Source organism: Mchenga conophoros, linkage group LG18 (assembly GCF_057382185.1).
Source record: "Mchenga conophoros isolate Kocher_MC1m ecotype Shallow Benthic linkage group LG18, M_conophoros_male_GT1.1, whole genome shotgun sequence".
Taxonomy (NCBI): Eukaryota; Metazoa; Chordata; class Actinopteri; order Cichliformes; family Cichlidae; genus Mchenga; species Mchenga conophoros.
In genome coordinates this window covers 37,330,900-37,350,108 of record NC_140543.1, presented here as the reverse complement: position 1 = coordinate 37,350,108, position 19,209 = coordinate 37,330,900, and the positions used below count along the sequence as shown (strand labels likewise).

The 19,209-nt window shown below is 41.8% G+C and overlaps 1 protein-coding gene across 7 annotated transcripts in view; it reads left to right on the top strand.

Moving 5' to 3' along the window:
- Window positions 1-17,238, top strand: part of LOC146554383 (uncharacterized) — a 48,854-nt gene extending 31,616 nt beyond the window's left edge. For 3 of the 7 annotated variants that reach the window (XM_085255900.1, XM_085255895.1, XM_085255901.1), the window contains exons 2-7: window positions 4,741-5,790; window positions 8,077-8,291; window positions 8,592-8,801; window positions 10,506-11,068; window positions 11,668-11,759; window positions 13,195-17,238. In XM_085255900.1, coding sequence (XP_085112026.1) covers window positions 4,867-5,790; window positions 8,077-8,291; window positions 8,592-8,801; window positions 10,506-11,068; window positions 11,668-11,759; window positions 13,195-13,284 — 2,094 coding nt within the window. In that variant the 5' untranslated portion in view covers window positions 4,741-4,866 and the 3' untranslated portion in view covers window positions 13,285-17,238. Of the gene's footprint in view, window positions 1-4,740; window positions 5,791-8,076; window positions 8,292-8,591; window positions 8,802-10,505; window positions 11,069-11,667; window positions 11,760-12,393 lie in introns of all 7 variants that reach the window. The other 4 variants (XM_085255896.1, XM_085255897.1, XM_085255898.1 and 1 more) reach the window with 4 other exon arrangements.
- Window positions 17,239-19,209: the final 1,971 nt, after the last annotated feature.

The window sequence follows — 19,209 nt, the reverse complement described above, 5'->3', positions numbered from 1 at the left end:
TTTGAAGGTCTCTGTCTTATCTCAGTGTGTTCGGTTTACGCTTCCTGGTCTCGTCAGTTCTGATTTGCCCCAGCTGTGTTTCCCTCCAGTTGTCCATTCCCTGATTGCTCCCTCTATGTATTTAAGCCCTGTGTTTCAGGTTGTCATTGTTGGGATCTACTGTTTATCTAGCTGTGTGTTCTGTCAGTCTTCCGGTGTAAGTTTATTTTGATATTTCCAGTTATGTTAAATTTGAGTTTAACATTAAAGCTGTTTTGAGTTCAAGTTTTGCCTCCGAGTGTCTGCACCTTGGGTCCTATTCCTGTCTGCACGCAGCCGTTCCATAACATTGATTCATTAATGTTGAATTCTCTCGCAGCTGCTCTGTTCCCATGTTGTTGCAGTACATTAATAACTAACCTCGTATTGTGGATGAATAATCTCAGTTGTTGTCCTGACTGAAGTTTGGCCCGTGTACAGCATCCTGCTATGCGACTGCATTTGTCCCTGACCACCAGAATCCCTCACGTTAACTTTTATCGAGTGGAAAAAAAAGTTGGCGTTCATCCTCCTGCTTCACTGTGCTAATGTTATGCTAACATAGCTGTGTCGCTAGCAATCACGTAGCACAACATTATATACCAGCTAGCCAAACTTCAGTAACCCTACAAACGTCACTGCTGTTTAGTTTCATTTATGTTGGAAGTGGTAGCAGAGCTGTACGTTTGAAATAGCTTCAAAAATCTCAGTCAGAACATGGTATGAAATGTTTAGGTGGAAACTAGCGAGCTAACTTCCTGCTAACTTCTAACTCCGTTAAATTTAATAAATCTGTTTTCATGGATGCCTGGATGTTAAACTTAATTGTTACACCTGGTAAAGCAGAAACACTGATGATTTAATTAAAGATGAAAGAATTTAGACCGTTTTTAACTCTCAGTGTTCGTTTGACTTTTGGACCTGAAGAGGACGGAGTTTTGGACCCAGATTACTCCGTGAAGCTCCTCACTACGGCAGCCGTAATGCTCTGACAATCCATCAAGCAGTGCTGCTTACCAAAGTTGTACTAAAACATTTTTTAACAGATTTCTGCAGCCAAAATCGGTTCGAGGTCAGTAAGAACAACCAGAATTCATACATAAGGTACACTTTCGAGTTTTGAGAAAATTAAAGGATTTTAAGTCCTTATAGTGTGGAAAAATACGTTATACAGAAGAAAAGAATATATCGTGATATATATCGTTACCGCACATGCTTCAAATTATATCGCGATATGGATTTTAGGCCATATCGCCCAGCCCTAGTCCCCATGCACTTACCTAACATCCACCCACTCGCTCTCCAACAATGCCACACAAGGGTATGTGCGAGCCAGGGTCCACCATAGCCTGTCCTCCAACAGCTGGTGCTGGTGCACTGCTGCCTGCTCCATGCACATGACGGACTGGGTACAAGAATGCCTGGGTTTCAGCATCACTTGTAAAGTGAGGACCCTGTATCCACAGCGTTGGAGATCATTGGAGGCTTTATTTCCAATCATGCTTTTCTAATTACAGTGCTGTCGGGATGCTTCAGCTTCTTCCCTCAGCCTGAGCTGCCGGCTCATGTGTTCTGGTCAGCCTCCTTCACACCACACCCTTAACCCACTACTCCACCTCAGCTATGAACATAACCAACAATTGAAATTCAAAATACTGAGTCGCCACTTTACCTCTTGCTTTTACCTCCTTACGCAGATGCAGGGTATATCCTGGACAGGTCCACCACAGCAGATGCACAAAAAGACAGACAGCTGCACACTCTCAAATCCACACCTGTGGAAAATTTAGTATAAACAGTCCCTAGCATTTATGTCTTTGGGCTGTGGGATAAAACTGGAGTTTCTGGACAGAATCCATGCAAGCCCACAGATGAACTGTTAGCTAAAATCAATGGACAGCTGTTATACTTGGAAAGCTTAAAGTAGGGGAAGAATTGCAGAATAAGGCTACAACAGTTACAGGCTAACTGCCAGCATAGTTAAAACCCATGCATAATATTACGAAAGCTGGAAGTGCAGGGTTAATAGTTAAAGTGTAAACAAAATGATTTGTGAGCTGGGATGGTTGGCCTTGGTAGATGCACGCAACCTTTTCCATGAATTTGATTAAAAATGCCATGGATAGAACAACGTGTCTAAATAAAGCAGTGAGAGCTCAGGATGAAAAGTAATTTTGTTCCCCTATGAATCAAAATGTAAGTAAATGTTTCCGCCTATGCGCATTCACTCAGTTTGTACTACGGCTTAATGTTAATTGATGCAGAGAGACGTTAATCATCTGTTATGCAGCATACTGGAAATGACATCTCTTCAAAGTAAATGCCTTCAGAGACTCATCACATCAGAATTAATTGAGGTTGTTGAGTAAAACTAAAGCCCCTTTCACTCATGGACTTTATGCCGTCTGGAATCATTTCCAGTGCTGGAAATGCAGAAGAGGACAAGAAACAGGTCATCTTCATAAGTGTTTGTGATAAATCCTGTTGGGTAGAACTTTTAGAAACCAGAGAGGTGCTGCATGAAAAAAGCATTACTCCACCGAGAAATTCTGATGACTTTACTGCCACAAACTTGTTACAAACTATAGCTGCATTGGCACTGATCCAGTGTTGTAGTTGACACATTGGTGCAGGTATGCATGTCATGGGCCATTGATGCAGAGGACTCTGTCTTCATATGTTTTAGTTTATATTTGCTCGGTGTCATTTTAGTTCCTACGTTTGCTGTTTATGAATGTTATACCATAAATGTGCTGTTATGCAACTAAAGAAGTTTTTGTATGAAGTCACTTTATTCACGCAACCAAGGAGAAGTGATGGGCTATAATATGTGATCTCTCTTCACACAGTGGGACTGAACTGAAAAGGAACTGACTTTAGCAGCTTGCCTGCCTCTGCAGCTATACTTAGTGTTACCATAGCAACACCTCCCATCTGTCACCAGCACATGCTTTTAACGACAGACCATAATAATATGCAAACCCACTCACAGCCAACGCAGTGCCACCATGGTAATGAGAGGATGGCTTGAGTTTATCTCATCAAACATATGAGGCCATGTGCAGTACTGTACCTTGATGTACTCATGAGTATGTGGACGGTTATATATTCAAATATATTCAGTAATTGTTGAGTAATTGTATATTTGCATATGCCTTATTATAGTGTAAGTTTAACAGTGTAGCTCAGTGTGTGTTGAATTAACCAAGTGTTTCTACTTTAATCTTAGCTCTGTGTTTGGTCTCCACCTACTCGTGTGCATACCTGTGCAGCTGCTAAAGATTTACCAGTTTTAACTTCTAATTTACTAAACCATGTAGGGTGATAAATTCAAACAGGCGATAAGATGCTTTAGCCTACCCACAGTTGTTACCCATCTGCAAACCACTTTGCAGACCACCTCCATCCAAGGTTCTCATGATGTTTCTGATCTATAATCTCTGATTAGCACTGATCCTTCATGTATTATGTAACAGACCTGTAACACCAAATACAGGTTACTGTAGAAGCAGACTTTAACTAGAGTGATTGTCAAATTCTAAATTGGAGATAAAGTATCAGAATTTCAGGAGCAGGACCACACCTCCAAATATGCTCCTTCCAGTTCTCATCTATGTATGTTCCCCCAGTTCTACAAGCTGTTCATTCTCATTTACGTGCCCCACCTTCCCTGCCTTGTTAAATTCTTTAGCTTCTTCAATTCTATTTAGTACATGGGGACCTGCCAGGCCCGGTCAGGGTCTTCCCCAAACCGCAGCTCAATTCTTGTCCAAGCCATTCACCTTTACCTACTAAAACGCTATCAAACCTCAAATGAGGACGTGGGCCCAGTGAGGGGAAACACATATTTGAGATACCAAGTTAAAACTGTGACTTTTCTCATAGAGAGTTACTCCCTGCTGTGTTTTCAGTGTTATTAACTGAGTAACTGTGATGTAGATTAAACCATTGCTAAGCTGACACGAAATTAAATGAAATTTATAATGTTAACAGCCTCCAATCAGAAGCAGCCTGTCCACCTCCAGTAACCCCCGCCCTTGCTTAAGTATTTCCTGTATATGCATCAGTAAGAAGAGCTGTTTTTCACTATCAGAACTGGTTAAAATGGCCTGTATTTATATAGCGCTTTACTAGTCCCTAAGGACCCCAAAGCGCTTTACATATCCAGTCATCCACCCATTCACACACACATTCACACACTGGTGATGGCAGCTACATGTAGCCACAGCCACCCTGGGGCGCACTGACAGAGGCGAGGCTGCCAGACACTGGCGCCACCAGGCCCTCTGACCAGTTAGTGCACCAGGTATGCTTTCTTTTCCTTTAGAACCTCGTACTGCTAAGCACAGCAGTGACAGGAGCACTTTCATCCATGATTCACACCAACGTCTGCTTTGTGAGATTCTGCAGGAAAGCAGTCCTGTAGTTCAGATAGCCCTCTTTGACTCTGTCATCCTCCTCTGGGTGTCACTGTGTGACATCCATGTGTATCCATCTACCTATTAGCCTGAACTCTCGCAGGCTTCCTTTATGCATGTTGGTCACTGCCGCTCATTGGAAAGAATGCAAACCCATAAGCCGTCATTGTTATCATAATTATGAGATTTTAGTAGATTGGACTTTTGAATTGACTTCATGTTTTTAATCCAAGTATGTTTTTTTTTAAATTTCCGCTCCATTATAACCACAAAATGAATTACAACTACACGTATGTTTCCTCAGAGAGCTACGACTGGGCTAAGGAGGACAACACCTGAGCTAACAGACGCTAACCACGACAACGCTAGCTCCAGCAGCAATAACCCCGTCTGCCCTCCCTCTCCCCCACCGCTAGTCAGTGCAGTTACCATGGAGATGAGCTCATCAGCACCGCTAAGAGACATAGAAAGAGAGAGCCTTTTTAGCTGCCACAACCAGGAAGAGGACCAACTGTGTCTTCCTGGGGTCCATAGGGTGGAAGACGAGGCTGTAGGAGGAGAAAATAGGAAAGGAGATGAGTGTGACTATCTCATTTTTGAGATGGGAGATGAGAAAGGAAGAGACCTCAGTGAAAGTGAAGGAGGAGAGGATGAAGGGAGAGGGGAAATAGAGGGAGAAGATGGAAACGAAAGAGAAACAGAGAGTGATAGCTGGGAAAGAAGAGAGACAGAGGGAGATGATGAAAGCAGAGAGAATACAGAGGGTGGGGAGGTGGGGGGTGGAGAAGAGGGAGAAGACCCAGGAACAAAAGAAGAGGATAGCTGGATCAGAGGAATAGAGGAAGAGGCAAAAGAAGATGTCCTTTCAGATCTCCTCTTCCCCTCAGACAGTCTGCTGTGTCCTTCACCATCTGAGCCACTAGGCACCACCTCACATCCTCTGGAGGCCGTGTCACAAGAAGTTTGGGGTCCCGACTTCACAATCAGGGATGACCTCAGTGACAGCCACCTCAGTGACTGCCTCCAAGCAGAGCGTGTCATCGTGTACTCAGACAGCGATGCAGGTGAGGACCAGTGGTCAGCTTTTGCCCCCTCTGACATCACCAGCCAGATCGAAGAGGAGAGGAAGAAAGATGCAAGATTTGAAGAAGAGGAGAAGGCCAAAAGAGAGGAAGAAGACAATGAAGTCAAAGCAGATGCAAAAAATCAAGCGCAGAAGAGAGAGGTGGCGGTGGAGGAGTACAGGGTGGGAAGAAAGGATGATGATGAAGACCAGATGAGGTTGAGGAGAGATCTTTTCCTACGGTCTCCTTCAGTCAGCTCCACAGCGAGCTCCACAGACCCTGACAAGAAGGTGAGTTTGCTGTTTATATGTAGCCTGATGCAGAGACACGGCGGTGTTTTCTTTGTGCTTTTAACTTGGTTCAACACTTTTCACCAGACATTTAACAGAGATGAATTATGACAACAAAAAATGTTTGCCAAAATGCAATAAGCTCCTCTGAGTGTTAAATACAACACTGTTGAGTGTTAAATTAACACTTTTGACAGTGTTATATGTTTAAAAGTAACCTAGTCAGTTTTGAAGATTAACAAAGACTAACACTGAGCAGTGATGGTTTTCTAACACTGGAACATTTCTAACATTTTGAGTTATTTTCCAGTGTTAGAAAATCAGCACTGCTCAGTGTTAGTCTTTGTTAATCTTCAAAACTGACTAGGTTACTTTTAAACATATAACACTGTCAAAAGTGTTAATTTAACACTCAACAGTGTTGTATTTAACACTCAGAGGTGTGGACCCATATAGACACCCTAGATTTTGCTGTGTAACTTAAGCTATCTCTAAAAAGAAAAGCCTAAACTTAAACCAGAGCAGGTACAGTATAGGCACACATGAGCTTTATAAACTCTGGTCTTAACAGGGTGCCTGTCAGTTAGCCAACAGTAGATGGAGCTGTGTCTCTGTCACTCATCTGTTACAGTTTCTGACACTTTTCATCTGTACCACCCAAAACTGCACTGTCAGTGTCTGATAGAGGGAGCTGCAACATGTGCAATGACTGTAAGAGCCTTGAACCCATCACCCAGCATTAGCACTCGTAGTTTGTATCAGAATTCTAGGACATTAATTCAAGCATCAACTAAAGCGAACTCTGCAGTTATAACACAGACGAATCTCAGAAGTATTCATTGCTGCATTATAACAAACATGTCCATTTTAACAAGAAAAGGGAATAAAGATCATCGCTGCCACCTTGTGTCCAAACTGTGCAACCACAGCTGAAAGTGATAGCATAGTCCACTCAAAGGTGACATGAAAAGGCTAATTTACACTGTGGATCCCTGCTCTCACATACTGTCATAGGTTTAACACTGACTGTGAAGCTGGATTTAAAAATACGTGTTTGAAGTTTTTAGAACAAGTTTAGCGCCGTCTTGTACCAATACAGAACGTGATGTCACTGAGTTGGTTGGTTGCTGCTAATAGACTTAGATTAGTTTCTGTTAGCTAACTAGTAACAGAATCATTAACTCATTAAAACTAAAACTCGGTCTATATCTATATCAGTTTTATACGAAACCAAGGACATGCTGTCCATTTCTCTCTGTCCTGTAGGGTTTTTATGAGAGAGAAGACAAATATGTTGTAAGTTTTCACAGTTTATTATGAAAACGGTTAAAATTTCAATGGACCTCAGTCTCTTTGGCTCAGAGACAAAAGGCTGTGTGTCTTTCTGCTCACTCAGGAGACCCAAATGAACAAAGAGCCCCACCCTCAGACACTAATGCTTTTATTATGTGTGGTAAACAGGGCTCTAAGGTGATTGGTCAAAAGTTGGAGGAAAGCCACAGTTCTATTTATCGGGCTGAGATCCAGCACTTTGGCTCACGTTTTTTCTTCTGCATCTTTCTGGGCATTTCCTTATTTGGAGATGCCACTTCACCCATCACCATGGCAACCACCTCTTGTCCTCCATCAAGTCTGATGTATGGCCTTGTTGTCTTGTAGGTACTACAACCTCGTCCACACTCTTAATAATAAAGTGTGCGTGTTAGTCCCCATAGGGAAATAGTTCCTCTGCATTTAACCCATTCACCCAGTGAAGCAGTGGGCAGCCACCAATGCAGCGCCCGGGGAGCAGCGTGTAGGGACGGCACCTTGCTCAGGGGTACCTCAGGGTAGCCGTTCCGTGGAGTCGAACCCCCGACCTTCCGATCATGGGGCCACCACTCTACCTACTGAGCTATCTCTGCCCTTGTGACGGGGTCTTAGTCTGTCGCTATCAGAATGAATCCAAAACTGTTCTGCAATACACTGTGAGCAGTATTAGACAAAACACAGATATGTGATGCTAATTATGAGACATTAGCCTTACAGATAGAAAGAAATCCCAACAGTCCTTTAAACAGTAAGTGTTTTTTTGTTGTTTAACTAACTGCACTGAAACTGGAAGCTCCACTTGTTAACCTTAATGTTTGAGTTTATAAAGCACTTTATGAATGAAAACAGTCTGGAGGAGAGCCTGAGTCATGTGACAGATGGTTCACCTGATATGCCCAGCCTGGCTGTCGGACTCTAGCTGAGTCAAAGAGTCACTGGCTGTTTGCTAACCCCACATTTAATCTCTCCCGTCAGGTCCCTGTAGATTTCTGCGTGCATGAAGAGACCCAAAGTGAAAATGTCTCTACTGAGCATGTGGACTTCCTTTTGGCCCGTCAGCAGTGGAAGAAGATGGAAGAAGAGGTCAAAGGTCAGCCTATCCCAAAACCGGGACTGAGAGCTCAGGGGAGCTTCCAGGGCACCCACTCCTCACTGTATCCCCCCACTCGCAGTCCCCGGCTCAAACACAGGTAAATCTTCACCCTGGAGTCTTAGTCATCCTCACCGTAAATATTTTCTACTACAGCCTTCGTTGAGGTTTCAAGGACTCAACCTAAAAATGCGTCATACAATTTATAGTGCTAACAGACGCTGTAGAGTGACAGTGGAATAGTTTTCAGGGCTCATGCCCAGCAGTAAAACAAAGAACAATGCACCACATTAACAAGATGAGTCCTTCAGCCAACATAGTACACTTAGCAAGTAGCTAGTACGCTGTAGGTTTCACATCCTTCTCAACTTGAGTGTGGTTTCCTCCTGTCCTATACAAGGGAAATTCAAATCCCCATGCCCAGGGAACCTCCTCTGTCCTCCACCCTGTCCCCTAGCTCAGAGGACTCAGGTCTGGATGATTCGTCATACCGCAGCACCCTGGAGGAGCCTGAGACTGCAGTGGAGAGAGAGATCCGATTGACTCTAGAGAGAGAGGAACGACACCGCAGGGAGAGGGGGATGATTGCACATGGCCTCCCAATACCCAGGTACAGCAGCCAAAAAGTCCTAGTCTACCACTACACACCAGCAGTAATTGGCTCTGCTGTATTGTGCAATCATGAAAACTCACATAGCAACAGAATGCAGTCCTTATGATCTCAAAGGCACTTAAATGCACCTAGATAGAATTTTCATTCATTTGAAAGCCTTGCCTCTCAACTGTCACAAGCTCTGGTAGTAACCAAAAGAGTGACATTATGGATACAAGCGGCAGAAGTGAGCTTTCTTCGAAGGACTGCTGGCCTCTCCCTTAAAAATAGGGTGAGGAGCTCAGATCGAGTGGTGTAGAGTAGAGCCGCTACTCCTCCGCATTGAAAGCAGCCTATTGAGGTGGATGCCTCACTGGAGAGGTGTTTCAGACATGTCCTATAAGGAGCAGGCCCCAGGGCGGACCCAGGACATGCTGGACAGATAACAACTCTTATATGTTGTGGGAATGCCTCGATGTTCCTACGGATAAGCTGGAGGAGGTGGCTGAGGTGTAGAGGGAAGTCTGGGCAGCCTTGATGATGGATGGATGGATGGATAAATGATGGCTAGATAAATGGACAGACGGATGGATAGATATAAGGAAAGATGGATGGATGGATGGATGCATGGATGCATGGTTAGATAAATGGATGGATGGGTGAATGGATGGATGGCTATATGGATGGATAAAGTTACGTTGAAACCAAGCACACCATTGTTGTTCTTGTGACATTACCAATAAGTTTGATGTGTCAGATGGCCCTCTTCCTATTGAAAAAAGTTGTATCCAAGATGGCCGACTTGTAAATGGCCACCATGGTCACCGCCCATCTTGAGGAGTTTTCTCCTCACATATACTAATGTGCCACAAACAGGACTTTAATATCACCAACCATTCCCATGTTATTACGGTGTATTCATATAAATGGCCCACCCTGTAGATAGAATTGAAGATTAACTATAAGGAGTAGGAACTGTTTTTTTTTCTGATTGCAGGGTATTCAAGTTTGGGGAATACCCTGTTAGAACTAGATTTTTCAAGTGATTTTGATGGACCTGAGTGTGAAATAAGGATACTGCCCTTTTGTATGTGCTTGTCAGTCATAAAGTGTCTACATTTTTGTCTATTTTACTTTATTGGAGGCCACCATTTACAATATCTATATAATATTAATTTTATTCAATGAGAAACTGAAACGATAAACTCATCATGAAAGTGTTTACTGAGGCCATGGGTCAAGCATGCTGACTCTTGAGTTACTGTACCTCCTGCTGGCCAGGTTAGCAGCACTTTCACATCGATGTTCATTTTTACGCAGACCCCTAATAAAAGTTGACATTAAAGTTGCCATGGTGTCTGTGATAGCAAGCATTTGTCTATTTATTTCTCTTCGTTAAGCTCTGGTTTGGCTTCCATCAAATGTAACTGTTAGTGTCCCAGTGAAGGTTGTACATGTTTGTTTATTGCTGGGCAGGTAATCATTTGATTAAGCTTTTAAGAAGTGAAATCTAATTAAAATTGCTGTCTGTACCCATCACCCTACAACCAAAATAAACCCAACCTATTGAGTTAAAAGAAGTGCATAGAAGAGTGATAGTTCTACTGTAGAAACACATTTTAGACAGAATAATTCAGAAAGGATTCTGAATATTTGTCAAAATGACCCAAAACCCCTCCATTCAAAACACTTAACATTCACATTGTTCTTTTCTGTATGCAGGCCATCCAGCTTGCAGACAGGACGATCTCCACCCAGACCTCCAGCCTGCCGCACCCCGACACTCTCCATCTCCCCAACTCCTTCCTGTTCCTCGTCCCTTCCCCGATCTGTCTACCATGAAATGACAGCTAACAATGTCATCATCCTGGAGCCTGATTCCTCTAGCCCCGCCTCCAGGAATCGTCTGCTCTCTTCTGCAATCGGCGGCCTTTCCGATTGGCCAGCAAATTCAGATGCAGTGCCTTCCGTTAATGTCATTGTTGTAGAAACCTCCAATCTGATCATTCGCAGTGCGTCTGAGTTCTGCCTAAGCTCCACCCAACTGTCCGTGGAACCGCAGGAGAGCACCTTCACGTCAAATCCTTTTTTCAAGCTGCGCTCACTCAGCAGCCAGTCACTGGTGGAGCAAGAGATCAGGATGGTGAGGCAGAGGGAGGAGGAGTGGAAAAGGCAGAGGGAGGAGATGTGGAGGAGGAAAAGAGAGGAGGAGTGGAAGAGAGGGAGAGAGCGGTACGATACTGTTTTGGTGTCTCCGGGTCTGAGTGATAATGTTACGTACAACGGTATGTATCATCCACACAACTAAAACACTAATGATGTAGGAAGCACACAACCTAACATACTAGAAACCTTTTATTTTATTGTAGATTTATTCAAATGAGTCAGTGTTTGAATGTGTTTGAATGTAAGACCGTGTGCTTAGGCATAGATAGGTAAAAGAGTCCACATTTAAGTTTCTAACAAATTTCTCTTTCTCTTTCTGAGTGCGAGATCTCGCAAAAGTCCGTCTTAATTTTTTTTTCTCCCATGTCCCCTGCGGGGCTCCGTATGTTCATGATGTTAGCCAACACTAACAGTTTTCACTGCTGAGTGAAAACAACAATTGCTAAGTCAAACAGGTCAACAGCACAGTGTTAATCTGTTACCAATATGACACATAAATCAGCCTTTGATGTATGCTTCACCACTAAAGGCTTTAATGAGGACTCCCTTTTTTATGATTGGTGACATCTTGGGAAAATTTCCCAACAAGCATCTATAAGTGTTTCCGGATCTGAAAAGAAATGTTAGAAAAATGTCTTATAGACTGTGTAGTTCTCAATTAGGCCCTAATTCATATATGCTGATGATGCTGTGGGAACTTCCTCTGTTTTGATACCAGTGTCAGTGGTTCCAGACAGAAGCGTCTCCTCCCCGTCATCCCCCTCCAGGACCCGCAAAATAGAGCGATCCAGTTTGTCTTGTGACCACAAGGTTGGCAGACTCACACACACATTCATATGCATGCACTCTACAGCTGTTGTAGAAGACAAAGTTGTGTCAGCACCAAAGTCTGGAAATCATTATGCACACCTCTAATACAAATGAGCTGACAGAGAGTCAGAGCTAAATTGAGGTTTTCTTTTAACTTTAACGAGAAATTCTTCAGAAATAAAATTTTAACCATCAGAGAAAAAATAATTCATAGCTGCCCCATATGAAGTGCATTAAATGCAGGAACTTTAATAACTGCTTACTTTACCTAGGCTCTTCCTCTCTTATCATCTTTCTAAGTTGACTAAACCATGAATGCGCCTCAAACAATTTTCACTATTATTTAATGCTTAAATATGATTATTCTGTCTTCATCAGCAGATTATGTACCACAGGCTTCTAAGGTGGCCACAAACAAATGATTTCTAAACTTTCTTTTATTTTAAAATACAGTTGCTGTCAAACAGTTAAATGGTCATTTTCAAAGTAATGGTTTATAGAGTGCATGATAGCAGAGAATGTAATGATGCTGTTTAAACTGTCACTCTGACTTTCGTTTGTACATCACCCATTGTATATGTCATACACATTGTTTCACTCATTTTTTACCCTACCTTTCTGACTCATCAATCAGTTGGATTGATCGCACCTTTCATTCACCAGTTCACAATTTAGCAAATATATTCATTATTTACCTCATTTCATCGAACCATTACACCTGCATCACTTTATCCAGCATTTCTGTTACATCTTCTCTTAATTTTTCTTTCTCTCTAATGTCCATCCATCCATCATCCATCCATCCATCATCCATCCATCCATCCTCCATCCATCATCCATCATCCATCATCCATCCATCCATCCATCATCCATCCATCATCCATCATCCATCCATCCTCCATCCATCATCCATCATCCATCCATCCATCCATCCTCCATCCATCATCCATCCATCCATCCATCCATCCATCCATCCATCCATCCATCCATCCATCCATCCATCATTCATCCATCAATCCATCCATCATCCATCCATCCATCCATTCATCCATCATTCATCCATCCATCCATCCATCCATCCATCCATCCATCCATCATCCATCCATCCATCATTCATCCATCATCCATCCATCATTCATCCATCCATCCTCCATCCATCATCCATCATCCATCCATCCATCCATCCATCCATCCATCCATCCATCCATCCATCCATCCATCCATCCATCATTCATCCATCATTCATCCATCATTCATCCATCCATCCATCCATCATCCATCCATCCATCATTCATCCATCATTCATCCATCCATCCATCCATCATTCATCCATCATTCATTCATCCATCCATCCATCCATCCATCCATCCATCCTCCATCATCCATCCATCCATCTTTGCTCCAGTGGTTCAGCTGAGTCTTCCCCTCCCTCCAGTTCCCTCCTTCCCTCTCTTCAGTGCCTCGACAGCAAAATGCCATGGCACAACGATGGGAGGCCTCCCTACTAGCCAATCAGAAGAAGTAAGCAACGGTACTGCTCAGCTGTCAGACATTGTAAAAGCCAAAATCAAGTCCCCTGCCTGTTTCTTCCTTAGTTTTGCTCTCAGTCAGTCCCTTGTATCGGCAGCCAATGTGTTTTACAACATTTGTCAGAGCTATGGGTTATAGCTCAAATGTGGGTTTTTCACCTGGACACCACAGAAGAAGAGAACTGTTTCTCGGTTTCAATGATTTCAGTAATTTACCTGAGCTGGTTTTCTCACAATGTCTCAGTGGCTTTAAAAGTCAGACTATCTAAAAGAGTCCGACACATTGGACCTGCCTGTAACGTCACTTTTTCCTTTATATAATAATTCCTGTGGACAGATTACCTAAAGCTGTATAACAAACATAAGTATATATAAGTCTTAATCTGCAGTCATGCTAATCCCACTGGTTTTAACATGTGATATTTAATGTGAATTTTCACATTTTAACATTTGTGATTTTCTCCTCGATATATGATATTTACAGCACTTTGATAACTAGATATGGCTGAGCTAAGGCACTAGTAGAACTATTTATTGACATCTGTTTTATGTGAATGACTGACTCGAATGCAGTGATTTTCAATTTTACTTCTTGGCAGTCACATGCTCGATTTTAATGACTTTATATGTGAAAATATTGTAGCTATGCATTGCAGAGATGCAGACAAGATGTTGCATGTTGTTTTCTTCACAATAACAGTTCATGTATTTTAAAGGTGCCACGCCAAACTTTGAAAATCACTGCCTTAATGAAGTGTTACAATGAGCCATTGATCCAAACAGTTTGGATGTCCCAGGTTTCCTAAAGAGCTACTTTTGCTTCTTTGATGAAGGTCAGCTGTTAGCACAGGTTCTGATCAGTGTGTTAAATATACACTCTACCTTCCTTTAGGCCCTTATTGGCACACGTGTCAATTTTGAGGAAAGCTGTTAGTGTTTTAAACAGTTTAAGTAGCTTCTGTTAAGTGGCTGCATGATCTCGATGAGAGCAGCTCATAAAGGGAAACTTGCCCTTGCATGATGGATCCTCCCCCTTTAGTTTTAAACATTAATAGTTTGCCTTTGGCATCCACACTGTATTGTTTTCATCCTCTCAGTAGTTGGCCTACAGCCTTTTTACTTTAGGAACCAAAAGAAAATGTGTAATTTCTGCTCTGCAACCTGTGTTGTTGTGTGTGCCACAGGCTTTTTTCCATCATGAGCCTAGCTATCCCCCGAGAGTCCAAGGTATAAGGACGGAGTCTACTCTTATCTAGACTGTAGATAAGTTAATTAGTTTAGGTTAACTTCACACCATCATACAAAAAATGGACATCATAGAGCCTGTGTTTCATCCTGAAGTAAAACAAATAAGGAACAAAGATGTATCTCAGGAAAAGGATTACTGTGCAATGGAACTGAAGAGAAGTGAAAAAGTTAAAAGAGGACAACAGTTATTCGAATATGTTGCCAGATAGCTTGTAGCTAATGCCTCACCAACAACTTCCATCTATAAAATGGATGAAAGATCTCAAGCTGAAACAAACGTTTGCACGGCCGTGTCCCCGTGCTGTTTGAGCTTTATAATCATCCCCAGACAAACACGCTTCTCTTGGAGTGATACAACCTGGCCAAACCCTGTATGGCTCCACAGTTATGGAGGCGAGGGCTCGTCACAGCTCTGACCACAAGATCTAGTCAATATTTTTACAGATTTTTATCGCCTGTCTTGATTCTTACAAAGAGAGATTTATCGTATTGTATTTTTGCTGCATATATTTATGAACTGAGCAGTGCTTATAAATTCTTAAAACTTTTATTTGTAAAAGGTTTATAACATATTGTGATGGTAAGATTATTGAAAACTTTCCATGTTTTTTAGAAGCTGATATTTCCGTGTGGTGTGTGCGTATGTGCACGAGTGCATACCAATCCATCCTCCTTACACATGGGACTTACACATGAGTGGCTCTGGCTTCTGCAGTATGACTCCAGAGTACGTCCACTAGTTTGGATAAAAGGTGCGTTCAAGTCAGCTCAGGATGCAGGATTTCTCTGTCACAGGGAACAACACCAGACAGGAATGCAGCAGATTGTTTGGGATCACTTTATTTTAGCTGTGCTACACTGCAGTGTATTACTGAATAAACTATATTACAGTATCTCAAACTACCTAGCTAAACCTGCGAGTCACTGTGCAACCTGAAGCTAGATCCACAGCTCAGTAGATTATAGTAGTTTGGCTTACCTTTTCTTTACCTTCTGCCCTACCTTCCTAATATTTTAATCCTACATTTACAACTTTTTATGACAATGTTAAAGTAATACTACTTTTCAAGTGCTGAAGGTGTTGTTAGATACTATAATTAGCTTTGTATCCACACTAGGTGTTATAGTTTCAACTTGAAATTGAAGGCGAAGCTTTAAGTACCTTAAATAGAAAGATTGCTAATAGAAGGCTGCAAAAAAACTTTCCCACTGAGTATTTTTCACCAGCCACTCTGATCAGTATGCTGGTGGTAATTTTTTAAATAAGACAGAGGTCCATTTTTAGGTGCTTGATTGACATGCTCCGTCTTGTGTGATTAACACACTGGCCAGTTACTAATAAACATAAGGAACTATGTTGTTCAGATTTTTCACTCAGTTAATATTTTCCTTTAAATCCATGTAGCAATATTAGTGCTCAAATGTTAACAGTGCATTTGGCTCTTTGGTGATGTATCTCCTCCAATCAGCTTCCAGCTGTTAACCGCCTACTCCACCGCACTGCACATATTCTGGCAATGTTAACCTCCACCTGAAAAGATGGTGTTGACCACAAAACCATCACTGGCTTCAGTTAAGCTGTAATATAACAATAACGGCCGTAGTGAACAGCATCAGCTTTTATGCCCATCTTTATATACAGTCTTTATACACACCCTTGTGGAACAGCTAAAAGCTGGAAAAGCTTTTGACTGGAAAGCTGGAATTCTGGAATGAAAGTAGACGACTTCAATCCAAAGATAATGCTGACTGGCGTCTGACCCCTGACCCTGGATACACTGTCAGTGACTCGTGGAAATGAAGCAATAGCAACCATGCTACAAAGAAAATAGTCCTAATTTAATAAACCTGTCACAACTATTCTTTTTTTTTTCCTCCCCAAAACATTCAGTTTGCCTTACTCCAAAATATACGGTTAAGGTAGGTCTACCACCTACGATGGCTCAGACCTGGTTAGATTACCAGGATAATTAATACATCAGTGTTATCCATCTAAAGATTTTTGTTGGAGATTTAGTTCAATTTTATTTATACAGCATCAAACAACACTGTAAGGTAGACCCTACAATAATAATGTCGGATTATTCACACATATATCAGTTATTACTGCTAGAAATGGCCTTTTGCTGACCACATATTGGAAACTGAAATACAGAAAACAAATGCAACTAAAAATTCAACTCAAAGTGCAAAATGTACACCCCCACCCCCTGATCAGAGGTCACAGAGGTCGCAGACTGCACTTAGATGCTGTGTTAATGCTTTGGGAAGTCTGAATATGCTGCTTAAATCTCTGTGTTATGAATTCTGAGATGTGTTGAATGCACTCTGTGAGAACAGGATGAAGGGTCAGCATGTTTCTGTGTTGCTGTGATACTGTATTATAACCTGGATTACACTGTACTGTGCACTCAGTGATCAGCCTGTAATTTCAAGGATTTGAGTCCACATCCACACCTGGCTGCAGTTTTACTTTAAGTTTTGTTGTTTTTGCATTTAATTTTGTTTAGTTTTGGAAATAAATTGAATTTAGATTTCAGATGTACTTCTCAGCTGGTGCAAAGGTCCGATCTTCAGTGTGGAGTCACAGATGTTTCCCTCATACGTGTTATTTATGTGTATTAGTTTGTTTGCATCCACATTCACTCATTTATTATTGCCAAATAAAGGTGTGGTGATCTTAAATAAAGCATAACTCCTGAGTGGTGCTCAGCGTTTCTTTATTCTCCATCAACCACATTCACCTACACAACTAGAAACACCAAGTAAACGAAGTGAACTGCTGCATTGTATATTTAGCTGTACTTGGTCTTAATTTTGTTTTAGTTCTAAACACTTTCAGGAGAAATGTACTTCAAAATAACACAAAAAGCATAGAAGAGCTAACCTGGAGTCTGGATCTGCAGATTTCCACTGTGTGTTCACAGGGTGGGACTCACAGGGTGGGACTCACCCACTCGGATTAGGATGAAGCACATTTATTATGGGATATCACCATGGACACACACTTTTACAGCAGACATGGTCGTGACAATTTCTAATCTCGTTTTGTTTAGGCTTCTCCATATAATGACAATATATAAAAATAATAACATGATTCTGAAAATGTCCATGCTGAAAACTGGCATGACCCCAACAAGCTTCAGTGTCCCTGAGAGACAAGTACAATAAAAAAGTAATCAGTAACTAATTACCAATTACTTCCCCAAAAAAGTAATCCCGTTACTTTACTGATTACTTATTTTCAAAAGTAATTAATTACTTAGTTACTTTTTTAAAACACGATTTACAACCTGAGTAGGTGATAAAGCGATAGATCTTTCAGCCCAATTCTACTTTTTCTACATAATCCATCATACAAAATGTAATCAAATGGAAAAGTCTCTTTTTAACTTGTTTTATTAGTTTTAATCTTTTAACTTTATGCATCAAGCAAACATTTAATTATATGCAACATTCTCTGACTGGAAGAAATTAGTTTAACATTTAAACCTATTTTCTGCACATTCCAGCACATAAAATAAAATATTTTTTGTGTTTACACTCAGTCTTTCAAATAGATGCAAGTAAAACACAGCAGAAAATAAATAAAGTCAAAGACTCAGCGGTCCTGTTGCTCTATTTTCACCTGTAAAGCAGGAGTGGGGTAGGCGGAGGGTTACCCTGGTGCAGGTGTGCCGCGGTCAGTGGAAGAATCCGCGAGTTTCTCTGTGAGTTTCCCATTACGTCGTAGCTACTCGGTGCTTGTTGGAAGTTTAGGGGTTTTTTCGCTGTAAAAAGAAGTTTTCTTCCCACGCACAGCGGACACTAATGTTTTTGTCACTTTTTATGGAATCAAACTCAAAGTAAGGTCAGTACTTCCACGCTTTAAACGCTGCACGCTCATACTCTCTCTGCACTCGATATGTGATCCATTGTTGATCTGCACACAGCTGTTGTCACTAACGTCGCGCTCGCTTACGTCACTGTCATGAGACATTCTCGCAAAAAATCACGGTTTTTGTAACGCAGTAACGCAGCGTTCCTACGGGAAAGTAACGGTAATCTAATTACCGTTTTTGCAATAGTAATCCCTTACTTTACTCGTTACCTGAAAAAAGTAATCAGATTACAGCTGTGTTTCCCTCCAGTTTCCCTCTTTACTGTATTCAAGCCCTGTGTTTTCCTCTGCCCTTTGTCACGTCGTACCTCCTCATGTGCTGTAAGTCGCTCCGTGTTTCTGGTTTCAGTTTTTCTACGCTTCTAGTTTCGCAGTGTTTTGTTCTTAGTTTTATACTCTAGGTGTTTGCTTTGTTTTCTGTAAGTTATATCATGAAGGGTTTTTCCAGCAAATAAAGCTGCCGATTCAAAGTTTGTTTTTCCGTGCACGAATGTCTGCATTTGGGTCCACGTCCTGCCTGCCACAGCACAAACAGTTTCATTGTGTTTGCTGATAAATATAATGGTGGCTGTGTGCCAAAGCCAGTGATACGGGCACCTGCATTAATGACGTTAAACTCGTGGATAGTTCTTTAATGACACGAGCGACTAACAGAGAGTGATATCCAGCGTGACTCTGTGGGGACGTCTGAGCTGACTCGTGTCACACAGGATTAATGTCGCACACGCATTAAATGGTCAGAGCAGCGTACACGGGATGAGCTGGTTTATTAGCATCATTGTTCTAGAGCTTT